Source organism: Dama dama, chromosome 1 (genome assembly GCF_033118175.1).
Source record: "Dama dama isolate Ldn47 chromosome 1, ASM3311817v1, whole genome shotgun sequence".
NCBI classification, from domain to species: Eukaryota; Metazoa; Chordata; class Mammalia; order Artiodactyla; family Cervidae; genus Dama; species Dama dama.
Window position 1 is genome coordinate 28,258,301 of NC_083681.1, and position 15,420 is coordinate 28,273,720.

At 50.6% G+C, this 15,420-nt stretch overlaps 2 protein-coding genes across 2 annotated transcripts; both read right to left on the reverse strand.

The window, feature by feature from the left end:
* Positions 1 to 342: 342 nt before the first annotated feature.
* Positions 343 to 9,281, reverse strand: ZPR1 (ZPR1 zinc finger). Its single transcript, XM_061145063.1, has 14 exons — positions 9,081 to 9,281; positions 8,737 to 8,898; positions 8,244 to 8,334; positions 7,804 to 7,874; positions 6,804 to 6,890; positions 6,535 to 6,657; positions 6,266 to 6,313; positions 6,025 to 6,091; positions 5,544 to 5,614; positions 4,767 to 4,856; positions 4,182 to 4,292; positions 3,421 to 3,507; positions 1,741 to 1,806; positions 343 to 952 (listed from the first exon to the last, which is right to left on the reverse strand). Exons 1-14 carry the CDS (start codon positions 9,249 to 9,251, stop codon positions 818 to 820), a joined length of 1,380 nt encoding a protein of 459 aa, XP_061001046.1. The 5' UTR covers positions 9,252 to 9,281; the 3' UTR covers positions 343 to 817.
* A 2,344-nt stretch (positions 9,282 to 11,625) lies between these two features.
* On the reverse strand, positions 11,626 to 13,859 carry APOA5 (apolipoprotein A5). Its single transcript, XM_061128581.1, has 3 exons — positions 13,792 to 13,859; positions 13,598 to 13,703; positions 11,626 to 12,577 (listed from the first exon to the last, which is right to left on the reverse strand). The coding sequence occupies exons 1-3, from the start codon at positions 13,838 to 13,840 to the stop codon at positions 11,626 to 11,628; spliced, it is 1,107 nt and encodes a 368-aa protein (XP_060984564.1). The 5' UTR covers positions 13,841 to 13,859.
* Positions 13,860 to 15,420: the final 1,561 nt, after the last annotated feature.

Sequence of the window (15,420 nt, forward strand, 5' to 3'; positions counted from 1 at the left end):
TTCCATCTAGTAAGGCAAATGCCCCGCCTTCCCTGGCACTACCCAGACCCCTTCCCTGCTTGACATTCCTCCATAACATGGTGAATCATCTGACAATGTTGTTGTTGGCTTTGACAACCCCCACCCACTCTGTCAACTCTCCCCACTACACTTGAAGCTCCATGAAAGCAGAGCTTTATTTTCTTCAGTTCTATGATGTACCTGCACAAAGCAAGCATTCGAACATCTACTGAAGGAGTGAATGAAATGCCAGCTCCACTCCCCAAGTTTCAGTTGCTCCACTAGAATAAATTTTCTTCAGGAGATGAATTCTACCAGCATATCAAACAAGGACAGAGTGAATTCAGAGACCAGTGCCACCATTTTAATGAGAACTTCTTCACCTGTCCTAGACGCCCTCCCCTCAGAAGACTCTTTCTGTTGAAAGTCAGTGTTTTATATACCCAACCCAACTCCCAAACTCCAGATGTAGATGTCTTCCACCTTCTCCCAACTCTTCAGAGTTCCAGCCCTATATGAGAGAGCACTGTGTGGAGGGAGGGTAGACTTGAAAGGGAAAAAGTGACAATGACATGCCTGATGGTTCATTTCTGGGTTTCCATGCCAATTCAAATCCTTCCAAGTAAGGTCAAGTAACCCAAGAGGTTTGTATTTCCATCACAAACTGTTCAGAAAGTGTGCCCAGATCTCCGACTTAGACCAGGTGTCCTCCCTGCACGGGCAAGGCCTGGTAGGGGGGCAACTTCAGCCTTTTCCAAAAGCAATAAATAACCCCGTCGTCTGAGTAGCGCTGGAGGCTGGCCGGGAACCGCCACTGCTACCGCTGGGCAGGCAGCCCTGTCTCATAGCCCTCTGTCTTCATGTCGTTGAGCCCCAGCTCCTCGTTTTGGTCAAATGTGCGCTTATAATGCTCTACCTTCATCTCAGGATCATCTTCAGGTGCATACACATTCTGCAAGGCCAAGGACAGATCATCAGTGCCTCTGCCATCCTACCATCCCCCTCCCCCTGGCAACTTCTGAATTTCCACTTTATCAAGACCTTAATGAGTTTTTATTCTTTTTTTTGCCAAGCAGCATGCAGGATCTTAGTTCCCTAACTAGGGACTGAATCCATGCCCCCTGCAATGGAAGCACAGAGTGCTAACCACTGGACCACCAGGGAATTCCCTTCATTGTTTTGAAGGGCCTTCAACACCCAACAGCTAGGCTCAGCTCGTGGGCAGCAACAGAGCTCACATGGGCTGGGAGTGGGACTGCAGGGAGGAAAACTTTCTATCTGCACCTTCTTACAAAGAAGGTAGCATACTCTTAACTGTGGAGCAATCTTAGAAAAGTTTTGCCTGATCCATAATAACTACCCAATAAATGTTAAAGTTACTATCAATCACCAGAGTATCTCCCTTGTCAGCTTAAAGTTTCCCATCCTGGCCTCTGGACAAGGCACCATGTCTACTCACTCTGCAGCCAGATTTGCAAAATGAAAACTCCGTGTTGTACTGAGAGCTGGGACTCCAGCTAGACCGGAGGAAGGAGGAACCTGGGAGCCTCCTTTTTTCCCTCTTGACACACAGTCCCTTCCACCTCTCCCCCCTCCTCATGTTCCAATTTCTGCTAAAAGTTTCCCTGATAAAAAGCAGTTCATTTAGAATTGAGTGTCTCAGTTTCTGGAGAAGTAATATGTGTTTAAGGAAGGTCAGGAAAGACATCTCTATGAAATACCAGGGAAGGTCTACTGTACCTGCAAGTAGCTGTTTCCTGCTGGATCATCCATAATAAAATGAGCCTTCAAAATACCCTCGAGGATCTAAAGGAGACAGAATTCAGCATGATCATGTAAATCTTACATAGCTCCTTGCAGGAAAGAGCTGTGTCTGCCAGCCTAATTTACAAGCAACCTAATTTACACTGCAGAATCACCCAAAGTTTTAAGAACTAGTGAAATGAAGGTACCTCTAGAGGTGGAGTGGAGAGGATCTAAAATAAGAATCTTTGATAGTTATTTAAGAAGCATCCCTATTTCCTCTCTCACCCTAAACAGATCAACAATTGTCCTTCCTCCATCCCAAGAGCAGATAGAGGATGCTGTGGAGAAGTGAGCGCAGAGCACTATGGCCTGGGGGACACTGACCCAGTGGAGGGTACAGCTGAAGCAATCAACAACAGGAAGTTAAGTGAATGTAGCCTTATTGGAAACATACCCACCCCCAGTCCTGTTCCCACACTGGGCTCTCAGAACACTGCCAGCCAAGCCTTGACCCTCCGGCCAGGAAATGGAACACACACTGCTGGGAATCTGACCAGCCCAAGAGGAAACACTTAACAACTCAAGCACTGGAGTCACCTCTACAAAGTGGCTAAGCTGAATCCCCCTCCAATGACCCAATGTCAATAAGACTCACCCCACTCAGGTGGTTTAGTCATCTACTTTTAAATAGAAACCAATGATTACCAGACATCTGAGCAAAGCCCCTAACACTGAAAGATAGAAATCAAATGGGGGGAAAAAAAAACCCTTAGGAGGAAATGGAACCTATGCAAGGAAAATTAAACATAAGAAAAAAAATATTAACATTCTCAAAGAGAAAAAAATACTACATCCTTAATACAACAGGATGCTATTAAAAAAAAAAAAAAAAGCAGGCAGAAGTATTGAAAGACCAAAAAAAGCCACTTGGAAAATGTCAGTGGAAATGAAAAACTCAATTAAAGGGCTGGAAAATTATTCTCCGACAGTAGAGCAAACACAAAGAAACAAAAATAGGACCAAAAAAAAAAATTACAGACAACCAGACAAGTCAGTCTAACATCCAAAACATAGAGATTTCAGAAAGAGAGAACAGAGAAGAAGCAATAGAGCATTTTTTAGAAGCTCCCTAGAACTGAGCCACATGACTTTCCAGATTTAAAGAACCCACCAAGTGCTTAGCAACAGTGGTTGAAAACTGACCCACACCAAAGCACATTCTGAAATTTCACATCACAGGAGACAGAAAGGTATCATTAAGATAGGTCACAAACAAAAGATCAGGAAGCAGAATGCCTTCCAGCCTCTCAACAGCCAAACTGATAAACTGAAAGACATTAGCAGGAAATTGGAAGACTTTAGAAATTCTGATAAAAAATTATTTCCACCCAGAATTCTATCCCCAGCCATTCAGCTAGTACAAGAGTAGAATAAAGAAAGTCTCAGACATGCAAAGTCCTAGGAATTCTACTTCCCATGCACTTTCTCATGATGCTACTGGAAAAGATGCTCTAACAAAAAAGGGAGAAAACCAAGAAAGAAGATGGCATGGGATATTGGAAACAGAATTCCCAACATGTTAGATGTTTTTATGTGGCAAGAAGGGGTATATAGCCTCCTGTTTGTTCACTGGCACCCCAGGACCGTAAACACTGACCAACCAGATCCTCTCACCTGGTCCAACTTCTGACTAAACTCCTGCAGTTTCTCCGTCTGGCCAGGACTGGAGCTGTCACCCAGTGTGAAAGGGTTCTTGGTTACCTGCAATAAATGGCATCCAGATTGCTAGAATGCTGGCTCACTGTTTGTTAGGTTTAACCATAAACCTGATGGAGGCGGGGGGCCAGGGGGGAGGGGTGGAGACCAGGGATGCCCATCGGGGAGGTTTGGTGTCCATTTATTCTACACCACCTTCTGACCTAGGCAGCCACTCCTAAGACTGTGGATTAATCTGCCAAAGTGATAATGGGCAACATGAAACAAAAGCTATAGAAAGGTTCTTAAATATGAACTCTAGTCCTTGTTTGAAGAAGCACAAAGTTCAATTACAAAGACAAAATACCTAACAACTGAGAATCAAGTGAAATGATTCACTAAGAAACAAATATATGGGTTAAGTCAACACATACATATACATGTATGTTCAAGAGTTTCAGGTACTAAAAGGACCCTCGTCCCCCCATCTTACAGTGAAATAAATGACTTATTCAAAACCAAAAAATATCTATATCAGCCCAGAGTCAGGACTGAGATTTTCCACTCTGAACTTTCCATAAACTTAATGTCATAATCCAAAATAATGTTTAACTCAAATCAGTTTAAAAATAAAGAAACCTTGGTTATCAGCTCCAAAACCCAGGACCTTTGAGGCCTTTGAGCCCGTTCCCCCTCAGCCACACTGTGGAAGCTGCATGCACTATCCTCAGGGGACTCACCAGTTCCCGGATGTCTTTCAGCATCCCCTCCAGTGTGGTGAACTTGCCCCCAAGGACAGCCATTCCCAGTTCAAATTCCAGCTCTGGGATTTCCACACTGCATGTCTCAGACTGCAAGGTGAGAGATCAAATTAGGCTTTAAATCAGAAGCCCCTAGAGAAAGCTAACCAGAGTCCTCCTGCCAAATTAATACTACCAGTAACAGTTTGGGGACAAAGTCAGCTGTCCCAGTTTTCTCTGAATCTCCAATTAAACCCAGACTCACTCCTGAAGCCAACTTTAAAAGGGGACATTCTGAGTCATGGCTCCAAGCTGGCAGGCATCCTGTCATTAAGAGTCCAGAAACAAGGGCCCTTACAGACACTAGAGGCAAAAGGCTGCCAAGTCATCAGAAAGCGCTTCTGGGTCACCTTCTGAATCTGCAGTTCCGACCATCGATTAACTCTACTCAGGGATCTTCAAACCCAAGGGAGTAAGGAGGTACCTCACAACCCCAGGACTTCTCCTATGATTGTGAGAAGACAGATTTCCCCTTGACACAGAGCCATGTGTGAAAGAGAGTCACTTCCCCACGCGGGCTGTCACCTTGAGCAGATCTCTGGTCATATCTGAGGGATCAGTGATGTGGAAGGTGATCCTGGTGCCCAAGGGCTCCACAGCTCCTCCAGATTTCACCTGCACAGATGGGAACAGGGTCAGCAGCAGCAGCAGAGGAGACGCCATCCTCACCTAGTCCAGGGAGTCTGGGGAGGGGGAGGGGATAAAGGCTTAGACCTCCACTCAGGCCCACTACTGGCTACCAAGGACAGTGCCTTCTATACCCACAATGGCCGCAGTCATCCATGCCGAAACCAGGGCGAGCAGGCCAGGAGCAGAGTGCCTAGCACCAGCAGCCTGCCAAAACATACCCCAGACCGCCAAGAAACTGAATTCACCTTGAAAAAAATGACTCGAGGTTGAAAGGGACTTTTAGTTGCATCTAATGGGTAGATTCCCTTTATAGTTTTTCTGGTTTAAGAATTTAAAATTTATGCTTGAATACACCCAGGAAAAGAATTTACAACCCTCCAAGGCAGACCACTCTATTTTCAGACAGACCCAGAAAGCTTTTTATTATTAAGCCAAAATCTGCCTCCCTGTACTTTCACCCCTCTGAGAGGTGAGTCAAAAAATGGGTCTCTCTCTTCCATATAACTAACTTTGAATGTCTTCAACAAGTTATGCTATTTCTAACTTTTCTCCTCTAAGCTAATTTCCAGTTGCTTCAAGAGGTCCTCACCCTAAGCAGCTTGAGAAAGGAAGAAAGCTAGATAAGGGTTACCCTCAAGTTAAGCTTCTTCCCAAATGACGAAGCCCACCCACCTCATTGGTCCGATGGCCGCAGTTCTCACAGTTGGTAGCCATGATGATAACCTCCTTAAAGTGAGGGATTTCTGGAAGAGGGAATTAAGGAAATCTGCTTCCAGGAGAGCAAGACCACCCTCTGGGAAAGAACAAACCCAAATCTCACACACACACAGATGCTGGTCCCAGGACTGCAGGAAACAGATCACATGCCTAAATCAGACAAGCCCCCAGAAGAGGGCAAGGTCACCACCCACAGTGATCCCCACTCATCAGTGTTTGACAGCATGGCTCAGACCACACACAAGAGCCTACAGACCATGGCCTAATTCTCTCTTTGAACCCAAAAGCCAAAGTGCACAGTCTCATCGGAGGCAACATCCTCCTCATCACTCAGAATAAAGCATATGCTTTCTTTGAAGGAAATATTTTCCAGACTGAACAGAATGTTCATGCCTGAGTCAGATGAAGAGCAACCCAACGGCCCGATGAAAGATACGAACTAGCTTCATGTTAGTCTGGGCTGGAGCATTGCATTCTGGGCAATTAGTGTTGAACTGGAGCACCTGGAACACAACATGGGGATGTAGGGTGAGCCCTCCCAGGCGGGCAAACCCTGCTCAGGCTAAAGACATTCTACTGGTACGCTGTTGGCCACCCGTGCTGTTGGTCAGGAAGAGACTGAACGGTGTCAGTCTCAGCCCACCACTCCTTCCTCCACAAGAGCCAATGTGACTCACTTCGTTTCTGATATCTTCCTCTTCTGGCTTCTCTTCTGGTGCCTCTGCCTAAAGTAGAAGAGACGCAAATCAAATGTTGGCACACAGACCTTAGCCTCCCCTGGAGGTGAGAGAAAATGCTCTGGCTTGCTTATGTCACCTGCCACCTTGTGGGTTTAACAAGGAAGTCAGAGAGCAAAGCCCTAGTCAAGGGAAGAACAGAGCTGACACCAAGTAATCCAGAGTGCAAGGTAATTCCAGAGCATTCTTCGCTTCTTCAATGCACTCACCTGGAGCCCCAGCATTTCCTCCTGCTGCAGAGTCCGATTATAGTGTGTGATCACCAGGGCATCATCTTTCCGGGGAGCATGTGGGTTTTCCACAAAGCTGTTTCCTGAGGGATCATCAATGATCTAACATGGGTAAAGAGAGAGCAGTTACAAAAAGAAATCACATACAATCCTCCATCTAACACTGAGGCAACACGGGAAAATCTCAGACAGTCTTATTGGGCTCTCCTCCCCTAAGTTTAGGGCACCTGGAGTCCCTCAATACTCACTAATGTGAAAGGAGAGGCCACTTGCTTTAGCTCTTTCAGTTTGGCAATGAATTCATCAATTCTTTCAGCCACGGCTTCTTCGTTCGCCTGACAGGAACAGAGAGTAGATCAGCCCTGGTGACAGACCTTATGCCCCCATTACTTCCAACAGGAAGTCATGACCCATCTTAGTGTAACTGAGAACACACTCAGGCTTCACAATAAGAAGTAGCAAATAAGGACTTCCCTAGGGGTACAGAGGATAGGAATCCGCCTGCCAATGCACAGGGCATGGGTTCGCTCTCTGGCCCGGGAAGATTCCACATGCTGTGGAGCAACTGAGCTCATGCAATTAAAGCCTGTGCGCCCCAACAAGAGAAATCATTGCAATGAGAAGCCTGTGGACCACAACCAGACAAAGTCCACGTGCAGCACTGAAAACCCAGTGCAGCCAAAAATTAATTAATTTTTAAAAATAAATAAATAAATGTAACAAATAAGTTTGAAGTTTATGGATGGTGCCAGACAAGTCTCCTTTTTTCACTCATTCAGCTATTTAGTCCAGACATTTGTGCCAGGCAACAGACAACAGTAAATAAACGAGAACCCTTTCATGGGGCTTTATTTAAGAAAAGCAGAGACTTATCTGTCCACTTAAGAAGACAGATGACTAAATTTTTAATTTTATTATTTCACATATATATGTATATATGTCATAATAAATATATGACACAATGGAACACTCAGGAAGCACAGATAAAACCAAGGGTGTTAGGAAAGGCTCTTCAGAAGTAACAGTACAGTGTCTGTCTGATAAGGCCTCAATGTACAGTGGAGGAGATGAAGTGGAAAGGACAGTGGTACAACATATGTAACATCCAGGCAGCTAGAGCATCACCATTCGTTTCCCCTCCACGTTCTCCAACATTCAGTCAGAGACAGTTCAGCCACATGGGAAGGTGAACAAGTGTACAGAAGAAATTATTCCCTGAGCTGCTGCAATGAGAAAACCCCAGCTCACCCTTCGAGTGGGCTGATCCTGCTCCAGGCCAGAGATAGCACGGCTGATCAATCCTTCAACAGTAGTCAGAGCTGGTGAGTAAGAACAAAAGACAGGTCAGGCTTCGCTTTGCCATCAAGTGCCTGTATGACCCTGGGCAGTTCATTGAACCGTCTGGGCCTTGACTTCACCTATAACATCAAGGAGGCAGGGAACAAAGTTCCATTCACCTCTAGTTAAGAGTGATTATTACAGACAATTCTGTAATAAGTACGTCACAGTGCTACTATCACTACCTTAAGCTACTTTATCTAAGCGCTCTGCTTAGGTTAAACCAATGAAGATCACAAGGATGTGGCCAAATCCATACATAAGCCACTACACCTGGCACCAAGAGTTCTGCAAGACAGTAAGATTCAGGCCAGGCATGAACAGCGCAAACACTCTGATCTTAAATATACCTCCTTTCTGGCTGAAGGCAGGAATTTCAAAATCCAGCTCTGGGATCCTAGTGGTGGCAGAGTCAGTCTTCACTACTTCTCTATCCATGTCCTGGGCAGAACGAAAAACTTTCAGTCCACAGAAGTCAACAATACTGGAGACCCCAGCCCAGCTGTTTTCTTTCCTCTCCCCACTGGGGGCAGTCCAGACTGCTCCTGCGGAATAGCACCTTGATGTGAACCAGCCACCCAAATGGCTAGAGTACTATTCATAACTACTGCTCATTTGATACCTTCTGATACTACTGCTTCATTTGATACCTTACAAAGCAGGTTCACAAGTCTTGCCGCACCTGAGCAGATGATGACACCAACGCCATTTTACAAAGGAGGAAACTGAGGCTTGGACCCTTAAGTGGATTTATTTGAGGTCCGACCACCTGGACGGAAGCTCCGACTCCAGTCCCCAAGCTTTCTCTAGGACACCAGGGTAACTGCCCTGGGCCCCTCTCACCTCCTGAGCCCTGACAGTCAAAGTGTAGCGCACTCCCTGGTCCTGGATCCTGCCCGCCGACTGGATCTCCGTGTTGTTCCAGCCACAGTGCTCGCAGGAAAAGGAGCTCACGATTATTTCTCTGAAGAAGGGGATCTTGGTGAGCAGGAGGCGCGTCATGCCCTGTGGAAGCAGAAAACAGTTAAGGAGAGTACCAATGAAACTCCCAACCCCCCATCTACTGAGCCCCAAGAGTGCCTCGCCTCCAGGTCCCCAGTTGGGCCAGCCTGCCAGGATCGCCGACCCCCGCTCCTCCCCGACTCTGCCTAACCCTCCAGCCGCCCGCGGCCGCTCTCTCGCCTCACATTGCGGTAGCAGTTCATGCACAGCGACTCGATCTCAGTGGGCTGCTGCTCCTCGTCCTCAGCACTGATAGGCCGGAACAAGTGCCCCGGCCCGGGATCCCGAGCCGGGGCGGGCGAGGGAGCGGCAGCCGCCGCCGGGAGCCCAGGCTCCACAGCCCCACCGGCCGACATCACCACGCGAAGATCAGGCCTCAACTTCCGGCTTTTGCCTCCCTCTCTTGGCCCCACCCCTTCCTCCGGCACTTCCGACAGCTACGCCCACACCCTCCCGCCCCGCCCCTTCTTAAAGAGGCCGCGGACGCCTCTCGGAGACCTATCCGGCCTGGTTTACCAGTTGCCGGATTATCGAGTCCTGCCTTGAGAAGTCAACTGGGTCCAGGCTTTGTTTCCATTTCATTTCTGGCGTCACTGCCTCCAGAGCGTCCTCTCAGACCCAGGGCAGTTTTATTGATCCTTTGCAATAGCTCCGTCGCACAGGGTTCTAACTGTTGGTCCACAAGTCTAACTACAAGAGCCTTGACCACAAGGGGCCTGGCCATCCATAGGTATCCCCGAGGAGGTGCACTCTGACCTGGATTTGCTTGGATCCACCTTTGGGCCACATGCTGCATCAGCTCTAGATCACCCTCCCTTAGTCCCTTGATCACTCTCTCCCTATCTGTTCTTCTCACTTCCTGTTTCTGTCCAGGTAAACCCCTGCCCAAATTCCAGCCGCAAATACACAGCCTTCACCTTTACTCCTGCCGGTCATCCCCACCACATTGGACCTCAGCTGACTCACCCCTCCTGGTTTCCTAACAGCCGCCACCAAGAACACCTCTTTGGAGGGTTAAACTTTCCCTAGGCACGTTTCCCCCAGTTCAGTTGCTAAATCGAGAGTGTCATGGGAGAGGTCCAGTCTGCAGGCTCATGAAGCCAGACTGAGGTGGGATTCATGCTGTGAGGGAGTGTGGTGGTGAGAACCCTGTGCCAGGCAGGCTGAGCTGGAAAAATGCTGCCCAGGATGTCCCAAGGGTACAGGACTGGGTGTGCTCACCCTCTCCTCTTCCTTCCACTTCACCCTCCCTCGATTTCCCAGCGAGCTATAAGGAGTTGGGTTGCTCCTAAGTGGTGAATCTGTACATAGGGAATGGTGGAGGTGAGGGGATGTAAGATTTTGAGGGTTGTCAGTTGAGAAGATTGTCAGTCATAAAAAGAGACATTGTCAAAAAAGAGTCCATTCAAAATCTGGAACAGCAGGGACAACAAAGACCAGCCACCTCAGGAGCCTGTATCTAATGCACACTGTCCTGCGATAAGCAGATGGGTGAGCCATGCAGGTGCAAAGGAAGGGTCTCCAGTGTGCTCAGTTGCATCCAACTCTCTGTGACCCCAAGGACTGTAGCCCGCCAAGCTCCTCTGTCCATGGGATTTCCCAGGCAAGAATACTGAAGCGGGTTGCCGTTTCCTTCTCCAGGGGATCTTCCTGACACAGGGATCGAACCTACATCTCTCACAGTCTTCTCCATTGACAGGCAGGTTCTTTACCACTAGCATCACCTGGGAAGCCCAAAGGGTCTCTAGCCCAGGCACAAACAGCTGTCAGCCCAGGCAGAGCAGCAGCCCTCCAAAACTGAACTGGGAGGGGGTCAATGAGAAAGAGTAGCGAGGGACTGGAGAGGGTGACGAGGTGCCTTGGTGATAATGGTGAGGCCACTGCTTTCAGACATAGTCCAAATGAGAGTCACACCAGGCAAATGAGCTTCCATCATAATAAGCATCTATTTCACTTGTGTCAGAAGTCTGGACTTCCATCTGGGAGTCAAGAGGGAGGGGCCAGAGATGGGGAGGGCACACAGTAGGCTTCCCAGAGAGTTTAATAAGCCCCCACAGTTTGGAGGGCTCAGTGGACTGTTTAAATGTAGTGTTATGTCAGGAAATCCATGCTCAGCTCCCTCCCATCACAACCCACACCATTTGGCCCCACCAGCATCAGCCAACAGATACATACACACACACACACACACACACACACACACACATGCACATACACACACACACACCCCATCACAGGTTCCCCTCATCATTTTCTCTTTCTCCCTTCTCTTCTTCCAGCAGAAGCTGTCATGACAGCCCTGGGGAGAAAAGAGCTCCTGTCTGTGGACCAGCGGTAGTAGTGGCCACCAGGTGGCCAGAAGTGATCAGAGCCAGATCCTGGGATAAAGAGACACAGGCCTCCAGCACCATGGCAACAGGCTTGCAGGTCATGAGCTCCTACATAGAATGTCTCTTTTCTGCCCTCTCTCGCGACCCCAGAATGGAGCAACTCAGGAGGATTCCCAAATGAGCACGGGAAGCCGGGTTTGCAAAGCCTGGTGAATGTAATGCATCTGGATGGGGGAATTGCAGGAGACCCCAAAGCCTAGGATGACAGCCCTTTGGGTGGCCTCAGCTATCCTGTGTAGGACCCTCCACTCTCTGCCCGACTGGCCTCTGACACGCACATAGCATCTTGTTAGAGGCTCAGATCGCGGGCTCTCCAGAGTGCGCGTGGACAAGTAGACCCTCAGGGCTCTCCCCGATGGCCCGGACTATGGTCGCGAAGGCTGTAGTTGATGTCTTCCCACAGATCGTCGAGGCGGGCCTGCAGCTCGCCCCGGGCCTTGCCTCTGTCGGCTTGGAGGAACTCCGGGGCAAAGGCACTGTGGCCTGGCGGGGGCGGTGCCAGCTGCTGCTGGACCTGCTCGGTCTCTCGGTCAATGGCGTGAGTGAAGGCGGCAATCTGCCGGAAGGTGTCATGGCGGAAAGCCTGGAGTCGTTGGCGCACCTCCTGGGACAGCACCTGGGGATCCGGTTGAGCTGCTTCCTCCGCATCGTCGGCGCGGGCGCCAGCAAAGGCGCTGAGCTCCTCGCGCAGCTGGTCTAGGTTCTGCTGGATGCGCTCGTGCAAGGCCTTGGCCTTGAGCGTGAGCTTGCGCGAGAGCATCTGCACGCAGCGGCTGAGGCGCTCGGGGCTGGCGATGGCGTGCGGCGCCACGCTCCGGTGCAGCTCCTGGACGTGGTGCCCGATGCCGGACACCAGGCGCTCGGCGTAGGGGTGGAAGAGCGCCTTGACGCGGCCGGTGTGGTGCGCCACGCGGTTCTGCAGCTCCCGCAGCAGGCCCCGCGCCTCGTCCACGCCCCCCAGCAGCTGGGCTTTGGTGCCCTCTCCGACCACGCGCAACTGCTGCTGCAGCTCGTGCACGCGCAGGGCCACCTGCTCCATCAGCTCCACCGTGTAGGGCTGCAACTGCCGCCGCAGGCCCTCCAGGTTCCAGCCCACGCGCTCATGCACCTCCGCCATGTAGGGCTCCAGACGCGCCCGCACCTCCTCCAGCTCCTCCTGCAGCTGCTGCCACATCCCCACCCGGTCGCGTGGGAGCCCGAGAGGCTCCCTCCCCTGCCCGTTCAGAGGGCCCAACTTTTCCAGAAACTTGTCCATATCGCTGAGGTCTGGCTCAAGTCTGTCTTTCAGGCTCCTGGGGGAGGGGACAGACAATCGAGCCATCAGTCGGCTAGCCCACTCACCTCTGCTCCGAAGACATCGCTCACTGATCCTCTGGGGAAACCAAGGATGCAGGGTGGTGGTCCCAAGCCAACGGCGCTCCTAAGGCAGGAATTACAAATGTGGCACAGATCAACACTGATCTGGACAACACATGTCCAGATCAACACTGCTCAATTCCTTGTGCACACAGGCACCTGGACTCACATAATCCTTCCGTTCTGGAAGCTGCAACCAGGAGTCCCCTCCCCTGCTCCCTGGTCCCACGTTCCAACGGACATGAAGGCAGCAGATACAGAGAAATCAGAGGCGGCTGCCGGCAGAGGGTGCCAAACAGCCTAGGAAGGCCAGGATAGCCGGCAGAACTAGCACCGCTCTGTTCTCTTCCCAGGTGGCGCTAGTGGTAAAGAACCCGCCTGCCACTGTTGCTGCTGCAGCTAAGTCGCTTCGGTTGTGTCCAACTCTGTGCGATCCCATAGACGGCAGCCCACCAGGCTCCCCCGTCCCTGGGATTCTCCAGGCAAGAATATTGGAGTGGGTTGCCATTTCCTTCTCCAATGCACAGAAGTGAAAAGTGAAAATGAAGTCACTCAGTCGTGTCCGACTCCTAGCAACCCCATGGACTGTAGACCACCAGGGTCCTCCATCCATGGAATTTTCCAGACAAGAGTACTGGAGTGGGGTGCCATTGCCTTCTCCAGCGTGCCACTGTAGGAGATGTAAAAGACGTGGGTTCGATCCCTGGGTGGGAAAGATCCCCTGGAGGAGGGCACAGCAACCCTCTCCAGTATTCTTGCCTGGAGAATCCCATGGACAGAAGAGCCTGGTGGGCTATGGTCCATAGGGTCGCAAAGAGTCGGACACAACTGAAGCGACATAGCAGGCATGCTCTCTTCCCAGGGAGTATGGGGAGGTTGAGGAATGGGGCAGCAGCAGCCATCCCACCCTCTGGTGTCTTCTCCCTTCTCCTGCACCCCTTGCCCTGGCCACTCACGTGGGCTCTCGTGCCAGCTTCTGCTGCTGCTCCACCTTGCCTTTGTCCCCGCTGCTCTGGCTGAAGTAGTCCCAGAAGCCTTTCCGTGCCTCCGTGGCTGAAAGCACTGTGGAGAGGGAGGGGGTGAACAGGGGCTGGGTTTCCTCCCTCAGTCCACCCACACCTCCACAGAGAAGTCAGTGTTGGAGACTCACCTGAGAGGAGGGCCAGAGCCCAGGTCAGAACTGCAGCCATGCTTGCCATGATGTTCTCTGAGAAGAAAGGTGAATGCAGGCCTGATGCAATTGAAGAGGCAAAGAAGGGACACCTCCCAGGGTACTTGCCCCAGGGGGCCCTGCCCCAAAATCTGTTAACCCTTCCCTGGGGTGTAGGGAGCACAAGCTGTCAGAGCTCAAAAGGACTGACCTAGTTGAACATGGCTGCAAGGGAAAGGATGTCTTCCTGGGATGGAATGAAATGCTCCTTTTTCATCTCATCAGATCATATGGAGTGTGGAGCTCAAACTGCTTAGTAAAATTTCCCTCCCATCCACTGCCCCCAGACCCCAGGAGCAGCTCCATCAGCCACTTCTGCCCCCTGTTCCCCTGCTCACTTATTCCTGCCCCCATTACACTTTTGGGAAAACTGAGATATTCCCGGGATGAGGTTGGGGGGTGGAGGGAAGAAGAAATTCTACCACAGTGCTCCAAGAGGAGGTCCTTAGTTCTTAGTCCCCATCCCCAGCTCTGCTCAATTAGGAAGCCGACCCACATCCCTCTGCCCAGCTGCTCACCTGCTCAGTTCTGGACACAGAGAGCAGACATTCCGCTTTATAGTCCAGGGCCTGGGCCTCTGGCAACAATCGCTTTGAGTAAATACCACGTGGAGGTTCAAAGAGGGATGACCTCAGCTGCCTCCCCATGCTTACCTCCTGCCCTTTTCTGGCACCTAGGGGGTTAAGAGGAGACGGCAATGGCACCCCACTCCAGTACTCTTGCCTGGAAAGTCCCACGGACGGAGGAGCCTGGTAGGCTACAGACAATGGGGTCTCGAAGAGTCAGACAGGACTGACCGACTTCACTCTCACTTTTCACTTTCATGCATTGGAGAAGGAAATGGCAACCCACTCCAGTGTTCTTGCCTGGAGAATCCCAGGGACGGCGGAGCCTGGTGGGCTGCCGTCTATGGGGTCACACAGAGTCGGGCATGACTGAAGCGACTTAGCAGCAGCAGCAGGGGGTTAAGAAGTGCCCTAGTATCTGGGTGCTTCCCCAGTAGAAAAATGCTTCCTGAAAAGTTTTACAAGGAGTGGGCCTGAATTCCTCATGCAGTTCCCACTAAACCCACGACCTCCAGCCTTCCCGCAGACCTGCTGGCTGGCCCACCGATACAGACAAGCCTGTTCGTTGCTGAGGGCCCTGCTCTTACGCAGCTGCCCAGAAGCACTGTGTCCCCAGACAGACACGGACAGTGTCTAGCTGCCAGCCTGAAGCTGAGCAACTCTCGACAGCTCTGCCGGGGGCTACTCAGACAGCCTGGGAAGAGCCAGCGTCAGTAGGCTTGAAGATCCACCCACCTCCCACTTTATGAAATAATCCTGAAACAAGCTGGGGGAGTTAGATGTAGTGAGAGGCATCTGGGCCAGGGGACACTGGGCCCAAAGGGTGGGAGCAAGAAGAGGATTCTCCCTGTGGGAAAAGGCTGAACCCTACCCACAGGGCCTCTGAGGAAGAGAAGCCAAAAAGCCCAGACTTCCTCTGATGACATGCCCACTGCATGTACTTAAACACATACATTCATAAACCCCTGACTTTTGCTTCTAAATGTATCTTTTTGAAATTTTT